This window comes from Pleurodeles waltl, chromosome 5, assembly GCF_031143425.1.
Source record: "Pleurodeles waltl isolate 20211129_DDA chromosome 5, aPleWal1.hap1.20221129, whole genome shotgun sequence".
NCBI classification, from domain to species: domain Eukaryota; kingdom Metazoa; phylum Chordata; class Amphibia; order Caudata; family Salamandridae; genus Pleurodeles; species Pleurodeles waltl.
This window is the reverse complement of record NC_090444.1, coordinates 217741398-217764161: the sequence shown is the minus strand read 5'-3', so window position 1 is coordinate 217764161 and position 22764 is coordinate 217741398. Positions and strand designations below refer to the sequence as shown.

The 22764-nt window shown below is 45.0% G+C and overlaps 1 protein-coding gene across 1 annotated transcript in view; it reads right to left on the bottom strand.

Moving 5' to 3' along the window:
• Positions 1-22764, bottom strand: part of LPGAT1 (lysophosphatidylglycerol acyltransferase 1) — a 346210-nt gene that overhangs the window by 165587 nt on the left and 157859 nt on the right. Inside the window, exons 3-4 of the mRNA XM_069233932.1 lie at positions 14353-14471; positions 10255-10350 (exon numbers count right to left, since the gene is read on the bottom strand). Of these exons, the coding sequence (XP_069090033.1) occupies positions 10255-10350; positions 14353-14471 (215 nt within the window). The remainder of the gene's footprint in view (positions 1-10254; positions 10351-14352; positions 14472-22764) is intronic.

The window sequence follows — 22764 nt, the reverse complement described above, 5'->3', positions numbered from 1 at the left end:
AGTTTGCCCTTAGTGGGGTGTTTTTAACAACGACCCAAGAGGCTCCTTTCCTTTTGTCTTACCTTCAACACCCTTTTTTATTTTTTAAACTTTTTTTTTTATTAAAGGAACAACCACAAACAAGTGAGCAACAATGCAACATATTCGATCACAAGCAAATGAATTACCATCCCCGATGTGCAAAATCGAATGACATGAGCTGTCCTGTATTTCTCCCATACAAACATTTAATAATCTTTTAGGAAGGCGGTGGGTGGTGTCCTCTACATTTCCCCTGTGGCCAATGAGATTAAGTCATTGTAAATGTTAGCCCTATAGGCATGGCAAGCCCTCACATTTTGGACCATTTCAGGGGCAGCCTCTTCCTTCGTAGACAACCCTCTCTGCCTTTGGCATTCATCTACCAGCGGAGCCAGTTCCACCCCCCATAAACATACAATGTTACGCTTGGCAACTATTAAAACTAATGCCCACCAGGTTTGTTTCATTATGGTCATATCTGTTTCATTCCATATGTTTAGCAGACATAGCTTTGTATTTGTGGACATGGAGCCCTTTGTTACTGCTCGCATATATGCATTCACACTCTCCCAATAGACTCAAAGCGGGGCAGTGCCAAATTATATGATAAAACAAGCCTGTGCCACAAAATCCCCACCTACACGTGTCAGAAGTGGTCCTGCCCATCTTCAAGAGCGTAGTCTGTGAACAGTAGGATCAATGCCGTAATCTTAATTAGATAAGTCAGAAGCCCACTTTAATAGCCACTTCCCTAGGGGATACCAGTGCTTCCTCATCTTCCAAAGCAACCAAATCAAGTGACCATTGTTCCTTTAGATGGCACATTGTGTCTGGTGCGTGGTTAAGTATTTTCTTAAAGGTTGGGGCAATTGCATTACATGTCAGATGTACATCAAGCAATTTGTCCTCCACAGGAGAGGCCTCCGGAACCTCGGATCCCCCTAGGCAGTACTGCCCTGAGCATATGATGCACCTGTATATAGCTGAAGACTTCTGTGGGGGCAAGGTGGTATTCAGATTAGAGCTTATCCCATTGGATAATGTCTCCGTTAGCCTGAAGGTGTCCTACCTTAGAAAGACCTATCAGGTCCCACTTGTCGAAGCCGGTTGTGCTCTCAGGGCACAAAGGGATAGCCTACGTAATTCTTCCCCACCAACCAAGAATGTTTGAGATTTTGTGTCACTATGGTACCTTCGAGGCAAGCCATAGAGCGATCCAATGTATCCGGATGGTTCCATGAGGAATCTGTCCCATCCGCAGTGCCGACTCCTCAAAGCGTAGGTGGCCCAGTAATATTTCTGCATATCTGGGAGCACCAGCCCTCTGTCGTACCACTCCCTGGTAAGTTTTTGTAGCTGGAGCTCCATTCCAAAGCAGAGTCCTGAGTTCCCTGTCAACAGTTTTAAAATAGGAGCCTTGTACCTGGTAGGGTGTATTTTGTAGTATGTAAAGAAAAATGGGCTAAGGACATCATCTTAAAAAGGGCCACCCTACCTAGGAGTGATAGGGGCAAAGACCTCCAGTGACTTATGTCACATCTCAGTCTTTCTAGCGGGGGCATAAGGTTTTTCCTGTAGAAGAACTCAGGATTAGCCATGATATATATGCCCAGATACCGGAACCCTTCCTTAACTATTTCCGGTTCACAGTCTTAAGGCAGTCACGGTTCTCTGCCTGTTAGGAGATATATTTAGGATTTTTTCCAGTCAATGGTATATACCGAGTAGTTGCTGCAGGTGGTAAGGATTCACATGAGTACGTCAAGGGTATTGGTGGGGTCCGTAACATGGTAGGATATCGTCTACATAAAGTCCTTTTTTCCACCCAAGTGTCATCCCAGCGTAGACCAGGGACCAATGGATCTCGTCTGATCCATGTTGCTAGTGGTTCCAAGATCAGAGCAAAATAAAGTGGTGACAGGGGGGGGCAGGGGGGGTGCCCTGGCGGGCGCGGAGTTGGGACGAGAATACTCGGGACAGACGTCTGTTAACTTTCACCATAGCCAGTGGGTCAGTATAAAGCAGCTTCACCCAACAAATAAAATGTGGGCCCAAACCCAGTCTGACCAGTACCTCAAACATATAGGGCCATTCCACTGTGTCTAAAGCTATCTTTGCATCGAGTGAGAGTACCAAGACACACTCTAAAAAGCGACAGGACTTGCAGAGCACTCCATGAAGACGCCTAAGGTTAAGTGTTGTATGTATATCAGCATGGCATGAAGCCAGACTGATCTGGGTGGATCAGGGACGAAAGAACTTTAAGGAGTCGAGAGGCCAATGACTTCACTAGGATTTTGACTTCAGAGTTAAGTAGAGATATGGGTTGATATGAGGAGCAATAGTCAAGCGGTTTACACCTTCCTTGGGTATTGCCATTATGGCAGTTAATCGCTGTTCCATTGGCAGCGAACCTACACATTTGCTCTCTTCGAACATCTTACGCGAGTGAGGGGCTAGCTTGTAGGCCATCATCTTGTAGAGTTTGATGGGCACTCCGTTATTTCCCATGGCCTTGCCAGAGTTAAGATCTCGAATGGCTTGGCAGATCCCTAGGAGAGCCCTGTCCGTTTGTTCAATCGTTGGGAGACATAAGTCGGCCAAAAGTTCCCTTGAGCCCTTAACTGTGGTAGTAGCCAGGAAGGAATAGCTCTGGTTACAGTAGGTGGCAAACGTATTGGCTATTTCCAATGGATGTCGCATTAAGGCTCCACAGCCAGTGCGTACCTCTAAGACCCAACAATTCGCTCCCTCTCATCCAACCAGGCCAGAAGTTTGCCCGCTTTATTGCCCACTTCATACAGACGATGTTGTGTCTCTGTGTAGCTCATTTTAGGAGGTTCAGTGGAGTGGATTAATTTCTATACTGCTGCTGTTCTAATTGTAGGGTGTGATGTGTCCAGCAGGTTAGTTAGCGTAAGCGCTATTTCCAACTTCAGCATCCACATTTCCAAGGCCACCATAGTAGACCGGTTACCTCGCCTGTAGCCCGATATCAGTGATTGACCTTGTCCACGTTCAACCATTTTATAAGCCTCCCATGGAGTCTGTGGCAAGTCCAAATAGGCGATATTTTTAGAAAAATATCTGTATGTGGCCACTGTAATTCCCTCCCTGATGAGTGGTATTTTAAACTACCAGGGGCGAAGGACAATGGTGTTCCGCCCCAGCTCCCTATAAAGGCCAAAGAGTGTCCAGAGTGGAGAGTGATCCGATATTCTCCTGGCAAGGTGCTGGACCTCTGAGTAGTGAGGAAGGTAGAGAGCATGGGCAACGAGGTGGTTGGTTAGAGAAAGACTTCTGTGTGCACCAGAGTGAAAAGTGAAACTCAGCGTGGTAGGGTGATTTGCACGCCAGGTGGTCTGACAGACCTATAGCTGTGAGGAAGTCGGACAGTGGCTGCTGGGATGAGGTGGCCAATCTGGGTGCGGGAGGGGAGCCAATTCTCATTCCCTCACCATAAAATTAAAATCTCCTCCCAATATCAACTTACCCTCTGGTACTGCAAGCAATATTTTAATAAGGTACTGCAGGAGTAGATCGTGTAGGCGAGGTGGGACATGTACAGAACACACATTAAGAACGATACCCTCCCCCAGCTGTGAGGCTTACATACTGCCCTTGGGTGTCTGACCAGATTCGATGGATAATGAGCAGTCTTATCACAGTTTCCTCTACTATGTCGGGAGATATTACAAAACATAATGAACTCTGTTAAATCAGGCTCACCTTTGGACTTGCCACCGATATATTAGTGAAAAGCGGACAAACCCTCACTACAGTACTGATGGAAATTCTTAACCATTCTTCGCTAACTTGTTGTTTCCCTAAGATGTGGAAACCTGCTATAATCAAACCAAAAAAAAAAAATAATATATAAAAAATAAAAAACACAAATGACCATCCTCTTACAGCAAATAATTATTTCCTTATTATCATCATTTGAAAGCAAGGTATTAGAAAAACATGTAAAATAACACCTCTCTATTTTAATAGGAAAATCAAGGTATTTTATATATCCTACTTAGACTGGCTTCAGAGCAGGCAGTAGCACAGAAATTGCACATTTAGCAGCAACAGAGAAATTCAGACAATCCTAGATCGAGGGAAGGCTGCGGCCATGATAATGCTGGACCTCAGTGCCGCTTTTGACACGGTGTCGCATCCTCTCCTTCCTTAGAGAATGGAGGAAATAAAAATGTCAGCTGAGGCACATAGTGGCTGAAAGCTTTTCTGGCAGACAGAGCTTTCCAGGTGTGTGAGAGCCCGAGTTATGGGGAGCAGTAAGGGTCATCTCTGAGCCCTACCCTCTCATTTGTATGTTCATCCCTTAGCAGAGATTTCACAAGCCCATGGACCTATGCAGATGACTCTCAAATTATCTTGGCTCTTACCCCAGAAAATAGTGGTGTTGCCTCCCACCTAAATGCATGTCTTAATGAAGTAACAGACTGGGTGTCAAGGAGCCATCTCAAACTTAATAAGGATAAAACAGAGGTCATAATGTTTGGAAAGGAAAACTTAAGTGGCTGGCATTTAGGATGACCAAACTTTTCAAACTCAATCTAAAAACTGACAGGCTCTTGTTTCGGGATCCTTAGATCTCTCAGGAAGTTTCTGCACAAGCTACCAAGTATCACAAGGAGAATCGTGGTTCGGACATTGGTTAATTCCCGCCTGGATTACAGTAACTCCCTCTACTTGCAGAGCCCTAAGTATGACAAAGCGTCTGCAAGCAATCCAGACGCAAGCAGCAACAACTGCCCTCAAAATTCCTAAACATCAATCCACCCGTCAAGCTCTGAAAGGATTTGTTTCAAGGCTATGTGCACTGCCCACCAGGCATTCAAAGGGAAAGGTCCGATCATCATTCAAACCCTCCTATCTATGTTCTAGGAAGATCTTTCAGGTCAAGCTCACAGGGCCTAATGATAGTACCAAAGTTAAAAGGGCAAGAGCTGGGGGTCGGTACTTCACATTCCTGGACTCCAGGCTATGGAATTCACTCCCTCCAGCGATTCAGAAACAGCAGTCGGAACCTTTGTTTATTGAAGTCCTCAAAACATATCTTTTTGATCTATGAGTCCAGCAAGGCGCCACCTGACATTGGGAGACGGGGTGCTCTCCTAGCTCTGGGAGGTCCAGTTAAGGTAGCCAGGCGCTATAGAAATCCCTTTTGAACTGCACTGAATGGGAGTGACTTACGGAAGAGAATCCTGACTCCCCAGGAACCTTTAGTGTATCCCGAATGTGCTGCCATTTTATACCCCTTCTATCTGGGGCACAATAGACGTTACCTATCATGTGTGTCTCCTGAAGGAGGACAATATCAGGTGAGTGGTGTTTGATGTATTGCAGCACTACCCCTCTTTTTATTTTATATCCTAGGCCACTGACATTCAGGAGAGTATTTTTATGGTCAACTCATTGTGAGAGCCATTCATGTCGATTTAAAATTGGAGATGTCATCTGTTCAGATAAGTCACTATTCATGCCTCAGAGGAAAATAAGGAACTTGTGTGTGTCTTCTTTATCTGTGCAGACGGAAAGTTGTGTTCCCTGAACTCTGCCCCACTCTCTGCATGTCAGCCTAGCAGACTTAGAACTGCCTGCATCGCCTCTAACTAGATCTGGAACTAGGGCAAGTGTAGCAACCAGCTATCTCCATACCTCCCTCAGCCCCCCAACCCCAGTCTGGGTTGAAACCGGTTACCAGTAAACCTCGAAACGATGAGTGCTTGTATTGGATCCCCGGAAGTCAACAGACAGCTCCAATTTGTGTAAGCGGGGAGGAGGGGCAGTGGGATATCAGTAGAGAGCAGGTGGTGTGGTCCCAGGCTCAATCCTATTTAAAGTCAATGTCACAGTTAGTCTGTGTTGCCTACCTCTCCATCTGTAGGGTCATCTTGTCTGTTCTGCTGGTATTTTGACATTACAGGGCCGGGATGACTAAGTCAGGGTGTCACAATATTCCTTGGCCTCAGTTTGTTTCTTTAGACGGGATGAGCAGTGTTTTTGTCAAGCGCCACTTGCTGGTCTAACAGCCCTCAAGCCAGTCCCACGCCACCTCAGGAATGGAGCACGGCCAGGACTTTTCTTACGCCACAACACAGTTGCGCTGGGTACAGCATGGAATCTCTCAATCTTTGGTCGCGTAAAGCGCCTTTTACTTCCAGGAAGCTTTTGCACCCAAAGAATGCAATCTGAATTTTTAAAAAACCTGAGTCGTATTTTTGGATTAGACAGGAGGAGCGCTGCGTGCAGCCTGTAGGATCACGTCCCGGTCTCTGAAATTAAAGATTCATGCATCTAATGTGTGGTGTTCAAGTTGCGGAGGTCTGCCCACATAAACGTGACCTCCGTGGACACTGTGTCTATTTTGTTTTCCACGGAGGACCAAACCCCATGAATCGCTGTCAAGAAATCTTTAAGGGTGAGCGAGCAGTGTTGTCCTGAGGATGTGGGGTGAAGATGGTTGATTCGTCCGGCTAGAATTTGTGCATTTCTTCACGCTGTAATGGAAATCTGTCCAGCTTTGTCTGATGGGAGATTCGGGGTCGCGACCCCAGTCATCTCTTCCAAAGTGTGGCGTTTCTTCCCTCCTGAAATTTGAGGGAGCAAGGTGAACAGCTTAGATACTCACTGCCGTTTTCCGAGGGTACCGCCCTGATGGGGTATTTCCCAACATGCCCCCCCCGCCTGTTGTGTTTCTCATTACCGGCCTCGCAGACTCAGTAACTCCTGGCACTACATTCCTGCATTCCCTACTCCTACGTGCAAAGCGGTCAATGGTAACGTGGTTTATTAGGACTCGGGGAGGACCCCTGTCTTCCACCAGTCCCTGTCGGGGGGGGGGGGTGTCAATCAGCCCTGAACGTTCCCCAGTTCCTAAGGGTTCCCACTGAGCGATACAACTTGGGTCCAAGCAGTCCTGACACTGGGTGTCAGTGTCTAGAGCAATCACCTGTGCACTCACCCGGGACCCACATGCCAAAGAGACACCCCAGAGCTGCAGATATCTGTGGAGGAGCTGGCGGCACTTTGTATTTACCGTCTTGTGTCTGCAGGTGGGTTAAACAGATGTTCACCTGGCTTTCTCTGGACATCTCTTGTTTCCCAGTGACCATTAGACGAGAGGTCATGCTAATTGTACCCAAGAGGGCTCGATCCCTTTGGGGGAGGCACTAATGATTTCTCACCAACGTACTTCTGGCGTCCTCTCCCGTAGCCCTTCACCTACCTCAGATTTCCACGCTCCTCTAGGCCCTGGTGTCCTGGAAGCCATCAAGCTCCCTCCCGGTGCGCTGTTGAGAAGGTGCTGGTCCTGGGGCCATTGTTGACCCAATGGCAGATAGCTAGATGGATATTATGGGGGTTGGGCGGGTGGGGATCGAGAGCCACTTTACAAAGCGGCCATCTCTGTCAGCAGCAGGCCATGCCACCCTACCTTCAACACCCTCGAATTTCATCACCAATGTTATTTTTAGAAACCTTGAGCCTGAAGGTCTCAGTTCTCCTTTACTGCAATCTTATGGGCGTGTTTTTTTAGGGGGTTCTGTCTTCCTGGGTGGTTTTTGGAGCCTCTTCTTTCCCAGTCTTAGTGTACATGGAGTTCTCAATAGCTACAACCCTGATCTCCCTAGACCTCTCCCGTATCTTCAGTGATTTCCTCATCCTTAGATTGATAGCTCCACAAGGGACTGAAGAGACTGCTTCAACTATGCCGTGGTGTAATAGGCCCACTTCTGTTTCGCCCTTACCTTAAGATTTCTAGAAAGGAATTCTTCACACACTCCGCAACCTGCAGTGTGGTGGTCTTTGGTGAAATGCAAATTGCAATCCCTGGTGCTTATCATTTTGTGCTAGTTTATGATGGCACAAGGGACAACATCTAAAAAGGTGTATTCTACCCCTTGAGGAACCCAACGTGGACTGTACACCAATCACCCCTCACACGCCCCGGTTTCTATGTGGTAGAAGCCTAGTAGAAAAAGCCACGTGGTTGAATGCTTTCTTGATTAACTTCTTCACCTGAAGCTCGTCTTAGTCGCTGGCAAAGCTTTTTTCATTGTCTTTCTGTGTATTTCTGCAATTTTCATTCCGTCTTCTGTGTTTTGACTCAGCTGCACATGCATCTTCCTACATGGGTGGAGAAAAATCTAAAGATGCAGATACACTGTTGCTTTGGGGTAGGAAGTGTATATCATAGGAGGACAGGCATGTCCTCATACTGGTTGTGGTACATGGGAGGGGTGAAATAGAAGGATACGTTTCCAGACCCAACCACTATATGTCAGAATAAAGCAGAGCATGTGAATATAGAAAATATTCATATTGCAAAACCTTGTTTTTACTTAGTTGCTTTTCCAATATTACAGGACTAGACGTTTAGTATCAAAAGGGCTACAACTTGAAACTCATTAAATAAATAAATTTTGCAAATCTTCCAAAATCTAACACCGGCATCAACCAAATGCAGGTAGATGCATGTGAGAACCCAATCCCTTCCCTCTTTCATTAGAAAAATAGCTCACTGTATTTTCTTCATTTACTATCAGACCAATACTTGTTGCTATGGTAAAATCCATATGCTTCACTCGAGTCTAAACTGTCCTTCAAACAATCTTGTTTTAACCAACCTTTTGCTTAGACAAAAATTAAATCTTTCTTAAATCCCTCATATTTCAGAACCACCAACCATGTACATTCTTTCGTCTGGTGGTGACAATGTCATCTCAGCTGGTTTGCCTACTTATGCACTTCTAGTAGTTTGAATTCTGGTGCACATATATGTAATCACATTAGCAGATCATGATTTATGTACAATGGTCACTTTTCTACATTAATATCAGTTTTAAACACTGCTGTACAGCCTTTAAGGCCTTCATGCTTTTATAGCCCATCTACCTAGCATGGAAGTTAAAGATTTAAGAAATAAAGTAGAGCGCCAATTAAAAATCCCAAAACGTTGGCATGCTGCTTTCTCTGTATCCTTCACTGTTGCGGAACAGCATTCCTCTAAACGCTAGTTTGTGTTTTCACTCTGTAGGCCTTTCACTAGGCCCTACAAACTTGGCTTTTGCATGTTAATGCAAGCCACTGCAGTGTTATCTTTTATTTATGTTTTTTCGTTTGAAATGCAATTTTTCATTGACTTTATGTTTGCATTAGTCAATGTATATATCCTTGTAACTACTTTGCACAGCATCCTGATAGCTACAGGCTAGGGTGCGCTCACAAGTACAGGGACAAGACCAAGTGCTGGTTACATGTCTCAATACCAGTTTGTCGAAAGCTCCAAGTCTCTAAGAGGAAGACCTTATCGCCTGTATTTTCTGTTCAGGAACTCAAATGCCACAGGGATTCCGGGGCTAGTGGTTCCAACTGCATGGTAGAGGATGATCTACAGTGAGAGAGACAAAAAGGTCTTGATTGGGCTGCACTTCAAGTCCTCTACCACCTATGAAAGCTCCTACCAGAGGGTCGGGCGAAGCAAGAAAATTGATTTAACTCCAGAGCGAGCATAAGGGAATACATATTAATTGTAATCATCTTGAAAGCAGTGATGTGATTTGGTTAAACCCTTGTGAAGGGCTGCGCAACCAAAAGAAAGAGCGATTTCACCACGTGGAAAGGAAGCTTCAGTAAAATTGTCTCTGAGGAAATCACATGGTGCTCAGATTCTGAGCCTGCCCCCAGTGTAAGATGCCTGAGCTCGAGGAAGTTGCAAACTGAGGTCACTATTCCCAAAGGCAGCCACCCTTGATTCTGTTTTCCCCGATATCACGAAATTCTCAAAAAGCTCTGACGTTGCATCCCTTTCAGCCATCAATGGGTCACCTGCTCTGCCGTTCATCCCCACTGACGGTGCTTTATTGCAATACAGGGCTAATAACTCATGATCTCCCACAATGCGATCGACAAAATGCCGCCATATTTAATGTAGTGGCTATGGGTGCTCAGGGTTATAACAGTGCAGTCTCATATTTTAAGAAGTGCAGGAACATGAACATTAGTTATGACCTGAATGTAATTTTTTTTTTTTACTAAATTGCTAGTATAAGTATATGGATAGCATCTGAATCTGACTAAATAAACTGCAGATAATGCCGGCCTAATTAGATGGAATAAATAAATAACCACAAGTCCATTTAATGAGAACGAATGAAATCCACAGGTGAGACAAAATACATCAGGTGAGCATATGAGAAGTGCATTACACATGCCACTTACCTGTCTAATGAAGAAATCTCCATGGACTAGCGATACAATACCAAAGTTGGTAAATTTGAATATGTGATCCATCAACCACATCATCTGGCGGACAACCTGCAAGAGTTCAGAAAGCGATACATCACCAAATATCCATGAACAACAAAACACAACAATCACAGTGAAGCCCTGCACCCCGTTACTCCTAACTAGTTTATGTTCTCTGTTTGAATCCATCACTGAACTCCCATGGGCAACACTTTGCTTTCCTAGATTTGAGGGAGCTACTTCAGGACCAAGCTAGAGGCCTGGCTCAGCTTGAGGTCCTCGTGGACCCTCGTGCCCAAACCATCCAAGGTTTAATTTGGGTTATGCCTGCAACCTACAATCTACCACGTGCCAAGAAATAAAAATAATGCATAAACCTCTGGAGTTAAAAAGGAGAGAATGTCCCAGTCTTTTAGTGGGGGAATTGCATTATATGAAACCAGAAAACCTGTGACCAAGCCTGGTTTCCCCGCTTGATCTAATTGTGAGAGTCTCGATACAGCCTCCTTTTTCTTCGGTATCACATTCGAGAGCACCTTCTAAAACACGAATTCAGGGTGCACGCTGTACAAAAATAAAGTGATCTAGTAATGTGAAATGCTTCTAAGTTAAAGAAATTCCTTTTTGATTTTAATTTTAAGGAGAATATCATATTTTCACATCATGTTTAATGCATGATTTACATTCAAATATTTTCTGGGCTCGGCTCGTACATGGGCTCTTAGAGCCCAGTCAGACCCTCGGCTCGGCTTGCCCTGTTAATTTGCTAGCTCACCCACCTCCAACAGTCTGCGACTCATTTGAAGAGCTTAAGATATGTAAAAACAAAGCTTCTCGTTCAGTATTTCGAACACATGAAGGTAAAAAATAAGAGACCCTGTGGAATATCAGTGTTTCTTCCAGGGACTGCAATTACTTTTTTTCCTGACATCAGAACCTTTAGAGCTGCTTAACGCTGGATGGTGGTGATGACTCAAAGTCCTTTTTACCAGAATGATTTTAGTCTCCTTTGACAAGGTGATGTTTTTTTTCCTTATCCTCTCCCTAGTATTCTAAGAAGGTGAAGTTGCCTGTCCTCACCTCAGACTCCACTGTTGCGCCCTCTCTAATCAATTTCTTTTCTCAGTTTGTGAATGGCACACCTGCGAACACAACGTCTTTAAGAGGTCTGCAGCACTATTTGTTCCCTCTTGTTCTATGATGGCTTACCACAGGAATGCCAACATGCACCTTCCACGTTGATGTATGGCAGCTATGCACTGAAAACATAATACCAAAATCATACAAATTGTGTTCTTTTCTGCACTCAGATCAATAAACTGGAACTGACTCACTAAACGTGCTGCAGAGTGCACGAGTCAGACTTCATGAGGGCTGCCCTTCACTATGATGACGAGCACTGGTTCAAAGTGTGTGATGTGCAAGAGCCCACCTGCTACTACTATTCACTTATTAAATCAAAGTGATTAATAAAATCCCACCATACGTTCACCTACTTCATTCTAGGAAACATAGTGCTTAAAAATCTAAACATCTGTACGGGGAAATGGCCCAACAACTCAAGGCATCTGAAGGCGCAAGTGGCCATGCGTTAGAGGACACTGGACGGTAGCAAACAGGGGGAAGAAAAGGTCAAGGCACACGGTCACTGGGATGCTGTCTTTCAAACTCATTCGCAAAGCACCGGTCACTCATCTAATTTTAACAGCGATTTACTGCCAAAGCCGCTCCCTGCTGTCGTCACTGTCTGAGTTCAGGTCATTCGTAACTCTGGTCAATACTTCCAGTGGGAACTCCATGCGCGCTCTTTTATTCAACTCATAACATAAGAGCTAGCGTTTCCACTGGAGCTGGTTTCTGCATAAGAGCGGTGTTGTCATGGAATATGGAATTTTCCTAACAACCCACAGCCAATTAAATACAAAAAATGGCATTCCAGTACGATTCTCCATAACTGGTCTCACCAGACATTGCTTCTTGAAGCTGATATGGTGTATTTCAAATACCTGCAGAGGTTTTCACCCCGGTCCGCTAATAGAAGAGGAATTCTACAATTGCAATGCAATTTTGGGACTATTAGACAGTTTCACATTTTCAACACTGAGGGTGTGCCTTGCTCGTCAACACACCTCACCGCCTACTCGGCTCGATTTAGAAACCGTGGATTGCAACTAGGTCCCAAAGAGGAAACTTGTGAATCTCTGCCAAAGGTACCCTGCCAAAGGAAGTAAATGCCGCAGGCCATGTCGCCTCCAGGGCGATATCTGGGTGGCGGGGACAGAATCTCAGTGTGCCTCTCCTGATAGAATGAGATGGGCAGTGTCCCCCAGTAGGGCTACTATAGGTACAGAGGATCTCCCCACTTTATTTCCTCCCAACGTCAGGAATTGGTGGGGTGAAGGCCACAGGGTATTATAACGGGCCCTGCAATTAGGACAGAGCGAATATGTTATGGACCAACTAGGTCCTAAACAACTACTTGCCCAAACCACTACTGCTAAACAACTAAAATGTCTCTACAACGAAGTACTGAACAACTACTGTCTAAACCATGATTTTGCCGGAATAAAATTGCCTGAACAACGAATTTTAAGCTAAGTTTTTTTTTTTTTTTTTTTTAATGGTTTTTAGTGGTTTAGAATTGACATATATCCATCATTGGCTGGGTCCAAGCTTAGATGGCCTGATGTGCAAAGTAACAATGGACCGGCATGCCTCCCCAAGTAATTACCAGTGACTGAGATTAATTCAAGCATTCCGTCCATTACTTTTTTGTATACCTTGATGTGTCATCCTAAGTAGGATGGGAATACCCAGTAGGTCCATTGCACACTGTGTCACTGGAACCAAGCTATACCTGGCTTATAAGCTCCAGCTAGGGCAGAACTGGCATGAGGCTGCCTGTGTTCTGATTCAGGGAGGACCTGGCTTGGTCAGGTTGAATGTTCCCATTGGAACAGAGTCAAGACTGATTTGCATATGGCTGAGACCAAGCAGAGGTGGCAAGGTGTGCAAATTCATGATGGCCTGGGATGCGTTCCAGAGTAATTACTAGTGGCTGAGATGAATACGAGCATTCCACACATCACTGTTTTTTATACTTTGTTATCAACCCTCTCGTGCCTTCTGCAGATTTCTCAAATATTTACAGATTTGACATCAAGGAATGACAGCAATAATTGACACCATCATACGGAGACATTCTGACTGGACAGAGAATTGAAGTCTTCGCTACACTGATTTTTTTGGCCCAATTAATACATTATATTTAAAAAGCCAAAAGTAAATAAATGAACATATGAAGGTAAAAAGACCCTAAGAGTCCCCATCCCTTCAACCCCTTGCCTCACCCCCCAACCTCACAAAAACCCTGTCACCGGGACAGCAGGTATATCTTATATTTAGGCATTAATCTCAGAGGTCTCATGCCACAGTCCCAACAATTCCTACCAAATGGTACGGTTTCTAGATTTTCCTCCATTAACTTTGGGAGCTGCTGGGGTGTTATGGTGTGTAAGCCCAGTGTCAAAGCCTTCAGTTAAACTGAAACAGGCAATTCACTTGGTCTAAGTGAGCCTGGGAGTATGCCAGACATACGACTCCAAGCAGTTTCCTGGTACTTTGAGTCTGTGCACTCAAGTTCTTCCTACGAAGGTTCCTCCATGAAATTTAGCCCTGGAGTACTTCCTTCTTCAAACACTACTCTGTAACACTGAGTCTATGTTTTTCTAACAGGATGGAAGAAAATCATTTCAGTTTCAGGGTACACAAAGCATGGATTGGGAAGTTGGTGTACTCCCATTTCCAAGCACTTTTTTTTAGAGCAACCTCAAGTGCTTCCTATGCCAAAATCTACAATGACCAAAAAAGGTTCACCAAGCTCTATTGTTGTAAGATGTTGAGCGGCATAAGGACAGAAGTCTTATAAAGACGGTAACATTTTTCTATGCAAGCGGAGGGGTAGTAGAAATAATGAAAGCAGAACAAAACACAAATATATACGCATTTTAGGCACAATATGTTTTGAACAAAGCAGACAGAACACAGTCCTGGTCCCCAGAGCTCGCCTACCGTGCCTTTGTCCTGAAGGCACATCATCAGTGTGCAGACGTCTCCCGTTGCCTGATGGTTAACCAGCATCACTGCTTCCTCCTCTGAAATCGCTTGAATATCATCTCCCCATTCAACCACTGCAACAAAACGAAAAAACACAAGAGCTCTCAAAGCGGAGTTTAAATGAGTCTTTCATGTCGCTCACAGAAATTGGCATGATGTGGAGGGAAATGGGAGTAACAAGATTAGGAGCGCGATTTCCTCCAGAGTACAGGAAACCAACCGGTTTATCCATTAAACTGAAAACAAATCTAAAAAACAATCTGGAAAGACACTTACCCATGAGGTTGCCTCAAATAGCCGTGAAGAACACAATATTTCCAATTTAACTAATGAATGCACAACACTACCTCTGAATCCAGGTTAGCAGTTTCAGGTTTGTGCCAGAGCAGAAGCACAAGGTATCTTTGGATGTATGCTGACATACCCCAGACACAAGGTGCACCACTCTGCCTGGGATCTGCTGTGGCGGGCGCGGAACAGGTACACATTAAGGGAGTTCAAATACTGCTGCAAACTAGAGACGGTCACTGTGTTCTCTAATCCAAATAATATTTTCTATTGGCCGGATTACAGCAGCACTTTTACAACAGGATTATGGACACTTGGCATCTACAGACATAAGCGAACAGATAGCAAGCCCTTGTACTTTCAGGTTCCTGTTGAGTACCATGTGGGTGTTGTAGGGTTCTCTTTTTAAGGGTAAAATAGTCGATGTTGTGCTTAGTTTACAGTATGTGTCGGCTACTAAACCTGTAGTTTATTACGTTTAGGGATGGAGTTTAAGAGATTTCTATCAACTGCAATGTTGTGGTGTCTGTGGGCTTTTAGAAGATCAAATTAGACACCGCTTAATTAAATCATTGAGTTGCGGTCAAGGGGGCTTAACAGGGCTTTACTTTGATTAAAAGGTTCTGTAGTCCTTTCATTTTCTTTTTGGACGGTTGACTGAGCAGCATTGCTTTAGGGATACAAGGAGCATTACGTACAAGCCAGAAGCAACCTTGCTGTTGAACTGTTGACTTTCTGGGACTTGCACTTTACTGTGCGAATGTGCACAACGGGACACTAACCTGCTGGATGTGTAGGGCACCAAAAGGAGCCAGTGTTGATTTAAGAAACCCTGATGCAGACACAATCTAGCTGTTGTGGTATTACTGCTTCGATGGCAGTGTAGTAAGTCCAGTCTTTGAAAGAGGTTTTCTATCGGTCTAGGCCCGAGAGTGACTTGACTGCCGCTTTTAAAGCTTGGGGTATTGACAGACAATTCAAAGGAACCCACAAACTCTTGGTACCTCTAGAATCCCTAGGATGTTGGGGAAAAAAGGACGCAAATCTGGCGTGGACAAAATGTTATGAGGGCCTCAGCGTGAACTGCCCTAAATGGGGCCAAAAAAAGGCCAGGCACCTGAGGGGAAAAAGGCCTGGAAGCGAAGGGGTTAAGTAACAATGTCACCTGCTATAGCCCAAACAATGGCTACGTCACAGGATATTTTGTAAGGAGCAGTTGAAGCTTTTTGCAGTGATATGAGAAATATTGTCTAGGGGGCTGGCATACTTGTACTGGCATTATTGTCAATGTACCACAACTATGATCTGTTTTCCTACATGAGGCAATCTAAGGCATATTGTTGGTACCCGTTTTTTTTTCTTCGATAAACTAAAATCTCAATTAAGAAAAAAAAAAAAAAAAAAAAAAAACTTTAAAAAACAAAACTTTAAAATAAATGCATGGTCACCTAATATGATTTACTTTACGTTTAGCTCTTCTCAAACCTTTCACAGTCAGTGTTTGCATTTTAAATCCGACACCTTAACAGGATGCTCAATAGATAGACTTTCTGGATATTGTTAGCATCAGGCAAGTTAATTTCCTGGCTCAAATGTTTTGTTTCTTTCTGTGTACCAATAAAAGCATCAGACGCACAGCAAGAGTTAAATTCCATTCCTGAAGCATGAATGCAGGAAGGTCACTCTTTTTGGCATGGTTACCCCCATTTTGTGCCTGCCTGTCAGTGTATTTGGACTGTTTTCACTGGTATCCTGCTAACCAGGACTGTAGTGATTGTGCTCTCTCCTCCAAATTTGGTTGCTTTGGTACCTTTTTACACCCCACAATTGGCATACTGGTGTACCCCTGTAAGTCCCTACTATATGGCACTCAGGTACCCTGGGCACTGGTACCCCAGGGGTCCCCCCATGGGCCTCAGCATGTATTGTGCCACCCAGGGGAGCCCCTTCAAACTGTGTTCGCAAGCCTGCCATTGCAGCCTGTCTGAAACAGTGAATGCGCCCTTTCACTGCTGGACACTACACAATGTCAATGTAAGTCACCCCTATGGTAGGGCCTGCTAGCTGAGAGGGCAGGGTGCAGGTCCCTGTGTGTGAGGGCACCCCTGCACAAGCAGAGGTGCCCCTACAAATCCCAGTTCCAATATACTGGACTTCGTAAGTGTGGGGAAGCCATTTTACCCATGTACTGGTCACAGGTCACCTGTGGTCCAGATACTTAATAGTAACTTCGAATCTGGGCATGTTGGTGTCAAACGTGTCAGAATCATACACCAATACTAATGCCAGTATTGGTGGCATGATTCCATGCACTCTAGGGGCTCCTTAGAGGACCCCCAGTATTGCTCCTACCAGACTTTCTGGGTTTACGGGTGGCCCGTGCGGCTGCCAACCCTCAGACAGGTTTCTGCCCTGCTGCTGCTTGATCAGCTCAGGCAGGGGAAGGCAGAATAAAGGATTCCCTGTGGGAGAGGGAGGCAACACCCTCTCCCTTGGAAATAGGTGTTACAAGACTGGGAAGGGTAGACTCCCCAAGCCAGCGGTTTGCTTTGAAGGTCACATTTGGGCATTCCTTGCATAAGCCGGTTTGCACCAGTCCACGGACTCAGAGTCCATGCTCTGGCACAAAAGCACACGAAGTAAAGGGGAGTAACCACTCCCCTGTTCGTCACCACCCCAGGGGTAGTGCCAAGAGCTTTAGGTGGCCAACTGATTCTGCCATCTTAAAAACGAGATATGCAGAGGCCCCAGGGAGCATCTGAGTGGCACGGTCACGCAGGTGACATTAGTGACCCCCCCCTTTGATAGGTGGTCACCGTGCAAAGTGACCAAGCCTCCTGTTAGGGCTATTTAGGGACTCCCTTACGGGTGGGTGACCTGATTCGGTATGCAAGACTCCACCAGGACTCCTCTGCAACAACCTCTTCTGCCCCTGCCCACCAGCACCCCAACTGGACACTTCAGGAACCTAGAAGATTGCAACTCCTGAGATGACCTCGCCTTGCAACATTGTTTCTGCGGCTCCTTCCAGAAACTGCAACACTTCCACAGCTTTGCATCCTCAAGGGTTGGCAAGACTCCAGCTGCACTAGGAAACGAGAAGAAATCTCCCTTGGAGTGAAGAAGTCACTCCCCCGCATATGCAGGCACCTAAAGGCAACAACGTCGGGCTGCGTGGATCTGCTCTCCTCTAGAACTGCGTTGATCCTGCAACATATGTGGTGGTCTAGATTGTTCCTCTTGGTTCTCACTGCCCAATGTCCTCTTTGGGAAGACAGTGAGCCCTTGCTTCTCCTTGCAGGACAGTACCCCTGTGCACCGGAACTCTCTTCAAACAAGGCTTGTTGGCTCCAAGGGATCTTCAGGCTCCAAGTAGCCCTGGCCTCCAGCACTTCATCCTTGCAAGGAGTCTCTCCTCTGCTGCTCCAACAACGTAGAACTCCTCTCCTGGTGTGCTGACTGGGCCACACAGTGACTTACTGTGTCTGCTGCCTGTGGGTTGCCTGTGGAGCCTACAACTGCTTCTGCTGGCTCTTCCGACTGCTGAGGGTCAGTACAGACTCCACTCCAAGGGTTGAGTCCCCTAGACCTTCCTGGTCCTCTTCAGCCTTGCCACTCTTTTGCATCCTCTTGCATTTGCCAAGGCTTGTTGGTGGTCCTTCTGAACACTGACCAACTGCGACCCAGACAACCAATGTGGGATATCACCTGCAGGGCTCTAAGAACTCCTCTGCAGCTCCTGGACTCCACAGCTGATCTTCATCGTCCCTCGTCGACCTGGATCTTCATCAACAGAAGGGTGCCCTTGACCCACCCTGGAAACTCCTGGGTGGACTGGAATCTGTCCCCTTCTTTTTCAAATCCTCTTCTCTCTGAATACATGGTTGGGTTCCACCAGACTGGTCCTGGTTTTGCATTCTTCCTCTTGCTAAGTCTTTTTGTTAGCCCTTGGGAAGACCAGGTACTAACCTCTGCTCTCCTGATCGCAGGGGGTCACATAGGTACTCAAGTCTTGGGATCCTGAATTCCCCCGCTCCCCTCAATATCCTTGGGTGGGGGGCTGCACTTTGCATTCCACTATTTTAGTATATGGTTTATACCCCACCACCACCCCATTTGGGGGACTAAGTAATCTAGTTCACTGTTACTATAATAAAATACCTTTATTTTTGCAACACTGTGTGGTTCCTTTCAGGTGTGCTAAGTTGCTTTGTGACTGCTGTGGTATTGCAAGTACTTGACACTCCTCCTGAATAAGTCTTGGCTGCTCATCCCCAGCTACCTCTAGAGAGCCCTGCCTTCCTAGACGCGGTCTTCATTCACTAATAAGGGCTGCCTGGACCTGGTATAAGGTGATAACACCATAGGTGCCCACCACACACCAGGCCAGCTTCCTACAATTAAGTAATAACAAAGCCAGCAATTGCACATAGCGCAAAAAGTACCATATTTCTGAATCTCCAAAAGAATATGACGCAAGTGGCACAAACCATGCTCAAATCCAAATCAAATCCAAAAACATAAATACACAACTCAAAATAAAATTCCTCAGATTCCAAGCTACAAGGGAGAGATACCGTGAGGTAATCCTAAGGCTGTTATCTGAAGTGAGGCATGCTCACAGAAGTGGTAGGTGGTATCTCGCCTTACAAAATCGTTTACAAATAGGACTTCACAGACCTGAGTCAAAGCCACAGCCTAAGTAACCAGAGGTGGTCTTCAACAGTTAGTCTCATCAACACCAAGAGATACCACACAACAGACATGCATTGGCTACATAGAGCAGGTGCCATTTCCTACTATCATGGTTCAAATCAAGACTACAAAGGCTGTCAAATCTGACCATACAACCCACCACAACAAATAAGCCTGAGAGGGGGCTCCATGTATACGCTTTTTTGAGCTCAAGATAGCAGTTCTGTAGTTATGGTGAAGCTGCTCAGTTGTTTAAATGAATATATACACACACATAAATATATACAGAATAATATATACATACACACATATATATATATATATATATATATATATACACACACACATATACATACACACACATATATACATAAACACACATATACATGCACAAGTATATAGAGCTATACAAAGATAGTACAATGGGACCAAATACTCTTTAGCAAATAATTCCAGCCTAAAACAAAAATATTTAGGCATAGTCTATATTTTATGACAAGTTGCATATAGTTTGTTCAAGGATAATAACATGTACAAGAGTGTCAGAAAGCGTGTGCTTTCGATCCAAATTCCTATTAGGGTTTCTACTCAAGTGCACACTAATGGACAGACTTACACCACATATGACAGAAAGGAAGGATTCAGTTAAACTTTTAACACTTCTGTGGTTTGCCTATAAATCTGCAAAATTGTTTCAGAAATACAAGACGACCCAATAGTGCTAAATTGATAGAATGGGCCTTGTATCAGATTAAGAACCAAAATTAAAAGCACTGCATTGAGCAATAGGCAAAACATCCTAGAGGCCAAAGCGGGATTCAGCAGTCTGAGAAGCATGCGATCTGAACTCTGGAACTGATTAGCTTACAGTAAAAAATTTACTCTGACTGGCCAAGCAGCAGTACATCCTTATGAAGTTTGTGAACGGACTGTACCCATTTTAAACCTTGCTTTGGGGCCATGTGGAAATCGGATGAGTCTACCCTGATCCCATATTCAAGTGGGTGACTTTGGGGGGGTAGTGGTGTGCAGGGAGGGCACAGCTGTGCAGTTATCCCACGAAATGCGAGGCCAAAAATTACACTATCTCCCATACCCGGTATGCAGAAAAAATAGACTAGACCTGCAGGATGCCGCAGACCCCCTTAGAGAACGCGAAAAATACTCCTGTCAGGATGTGACCACCCTGTGCAGAATGTGAAGGGGAAAAATGTGAAAGGGGGGAGTGGGGATTAAGACTGATCCTGCATAGAGGCCACCAAGGGAAAAGAAACTCAAGGGGCCTGAGGAAGAAGCATTAACAAGTATTACAAACCCATTTTAACACCATGGGTGGGAAGTAAAAACACATTTTAAAAATCTGCTGAGCTCGGCAAGCCGTGCAGAGTTAAAAAAAAAAAAAAAAAAAAAAAAAAAAAAAAAACACACACACACCTCCACACCCCACTGGTCATTGAAAGATGCCCTATAAAGTTAGCACAAGACTGTTGACTTCACAGGAACATCCAGTAAAATGTGTCACTGCACCCTAGTTGCTTACTCAAGGTGGACATCTAGAAAAGGACTGTGGTAGGATCAGCTGCAAAAGCCTGCAGTACCACGGGCCATTACTAGAAGTCCCCTTTGAGTCCTCAAACCTGTTCTTACTTCACAAGGACATACATTAATGGCTCATAATAATGCACCCATTTTTTCACATTTATTATCCAACTAAATCCATAAGCTTGCTTTTATCTATCAAGTGGCATTAATTAGAACTAAGAATTTCAAAACAAACTAAAAAGATTTAAGAAGCAAGACCTTGACAGTACTGCCAGGAGTAAGTCAAGAGTATTATTTGTCTGGTGTATTCATTGGGTGGAGGTGTGTGGGCATGGCAAAAGCAATACTAAGCAAATCGTGAAGCAGATGACTTTAGCATAGGACATGGACGAAATTCATGTCCTGTGAGGTCTTTTGGTTGAGGGAGAGAGGAGGTAGATCAGGTAGATCAAGAAAAATTGCATTGATAAAGCCATGAGCTGGTCTGAAAGGTCACTGAACACAGCCAAAGGCCGTGCCAGCATGTTCTGCAGGCTGGTAAAGACCATGACCAAAGCCACGGCATAAGTCCAGAGCTGTCTGGGTACGGCTGTGCTACGGTAAGTAGGGTCAATGCACTGAGCTCTCCAAGAAAAGACAACAGAAAGCTCAATGACTAGGGGTACAGGGGAGGTGGCTGAAAGATATGGATGTCATCAGTGATGTTGTGATATGTGGTAGTTAATGTGTTTTGAGATGTCACCTGGAAGCTTAAGAGGGAAGTTTATGAACAGTGTACTGGCAAAAGTTATGGATGTGTAACTCTCTGTGAAATCAGTTTTTCAAGTCAAATAGTGATGGATGCAAATGCTGGAGGTGATATGAAACACTGGTTATTACTTGGAGTGCTTTCCAGGTCATCAATCATATGCAAATCAGTTATGCCCCCACCCCAAAAGGGAGAGCCCAAACCAGGCCCTGTTCCAGGAATTTATATCTGGGTGGGCCAATATGTGCTATATTTTCGACAATTCTGCAGGTAGCCTACAACCTGGGCTCTGGTGCCACTGCACCTGCTGCATCCTTTGCAGGTAAACCCCTATCACCTCTTCCCCAATACACACCTCCCCACTGCAGCCTGCCTCAGACACCAGGTCGCCACCTGGCTGTTTTCTTTTTTACGGGCATGCCCAGAGTTTTGTCATGGATAGTAGAAAAATAGGGAAAACCATCTTAAGGCAGTATTTTTCTCCCTATCAGTACACAAGTAAAATAGCTATTATTAAAAGAATGCACTATAAAAATGCATTCTAGAGATTTGTCACTGACCCCTGACTGATTAAAGTAAATAAAAGTGACACACACCAAAAAAAACAAAAAAAACGTTTGCCGACGTGAAGGAAGCACTTAAGTGCTTTCTCTGTGACCTCTTTTGTGGTTACTGGTAGGGCTAAATGTCATGTTTAGGTGGGTCTGGACCAAACTGAGCAGGAACACAAGCAACTCGCCAAATTTCAGCTTTATTGATCAGGACCACTGCTGCCCTATACATAGTTAGGGTGACTCGAGAAGGATCGAGCCCCTTCCAGCCAAGTCGATAGAATGCCAAGAAGAGTCTAAACCTGCAGTGATCAGTACTCATACTTGCACGTTACTCTCTGCTTTTATTAGTCAACTCTCTACATTACTACTTAATAGCTGCCAGCGATAGTGGTACCAAGGTCGCTGGGCTGAATTCACCCTGCATTAACAGACGCATTGATACTAACACGGCGGTGACGAGAAAGTCCGACTAGTAAATGCGCGGAAGGATATGCAGGTGGGGCTGAGGAGTAGGGTGTCTGGACACAGACACACACACCT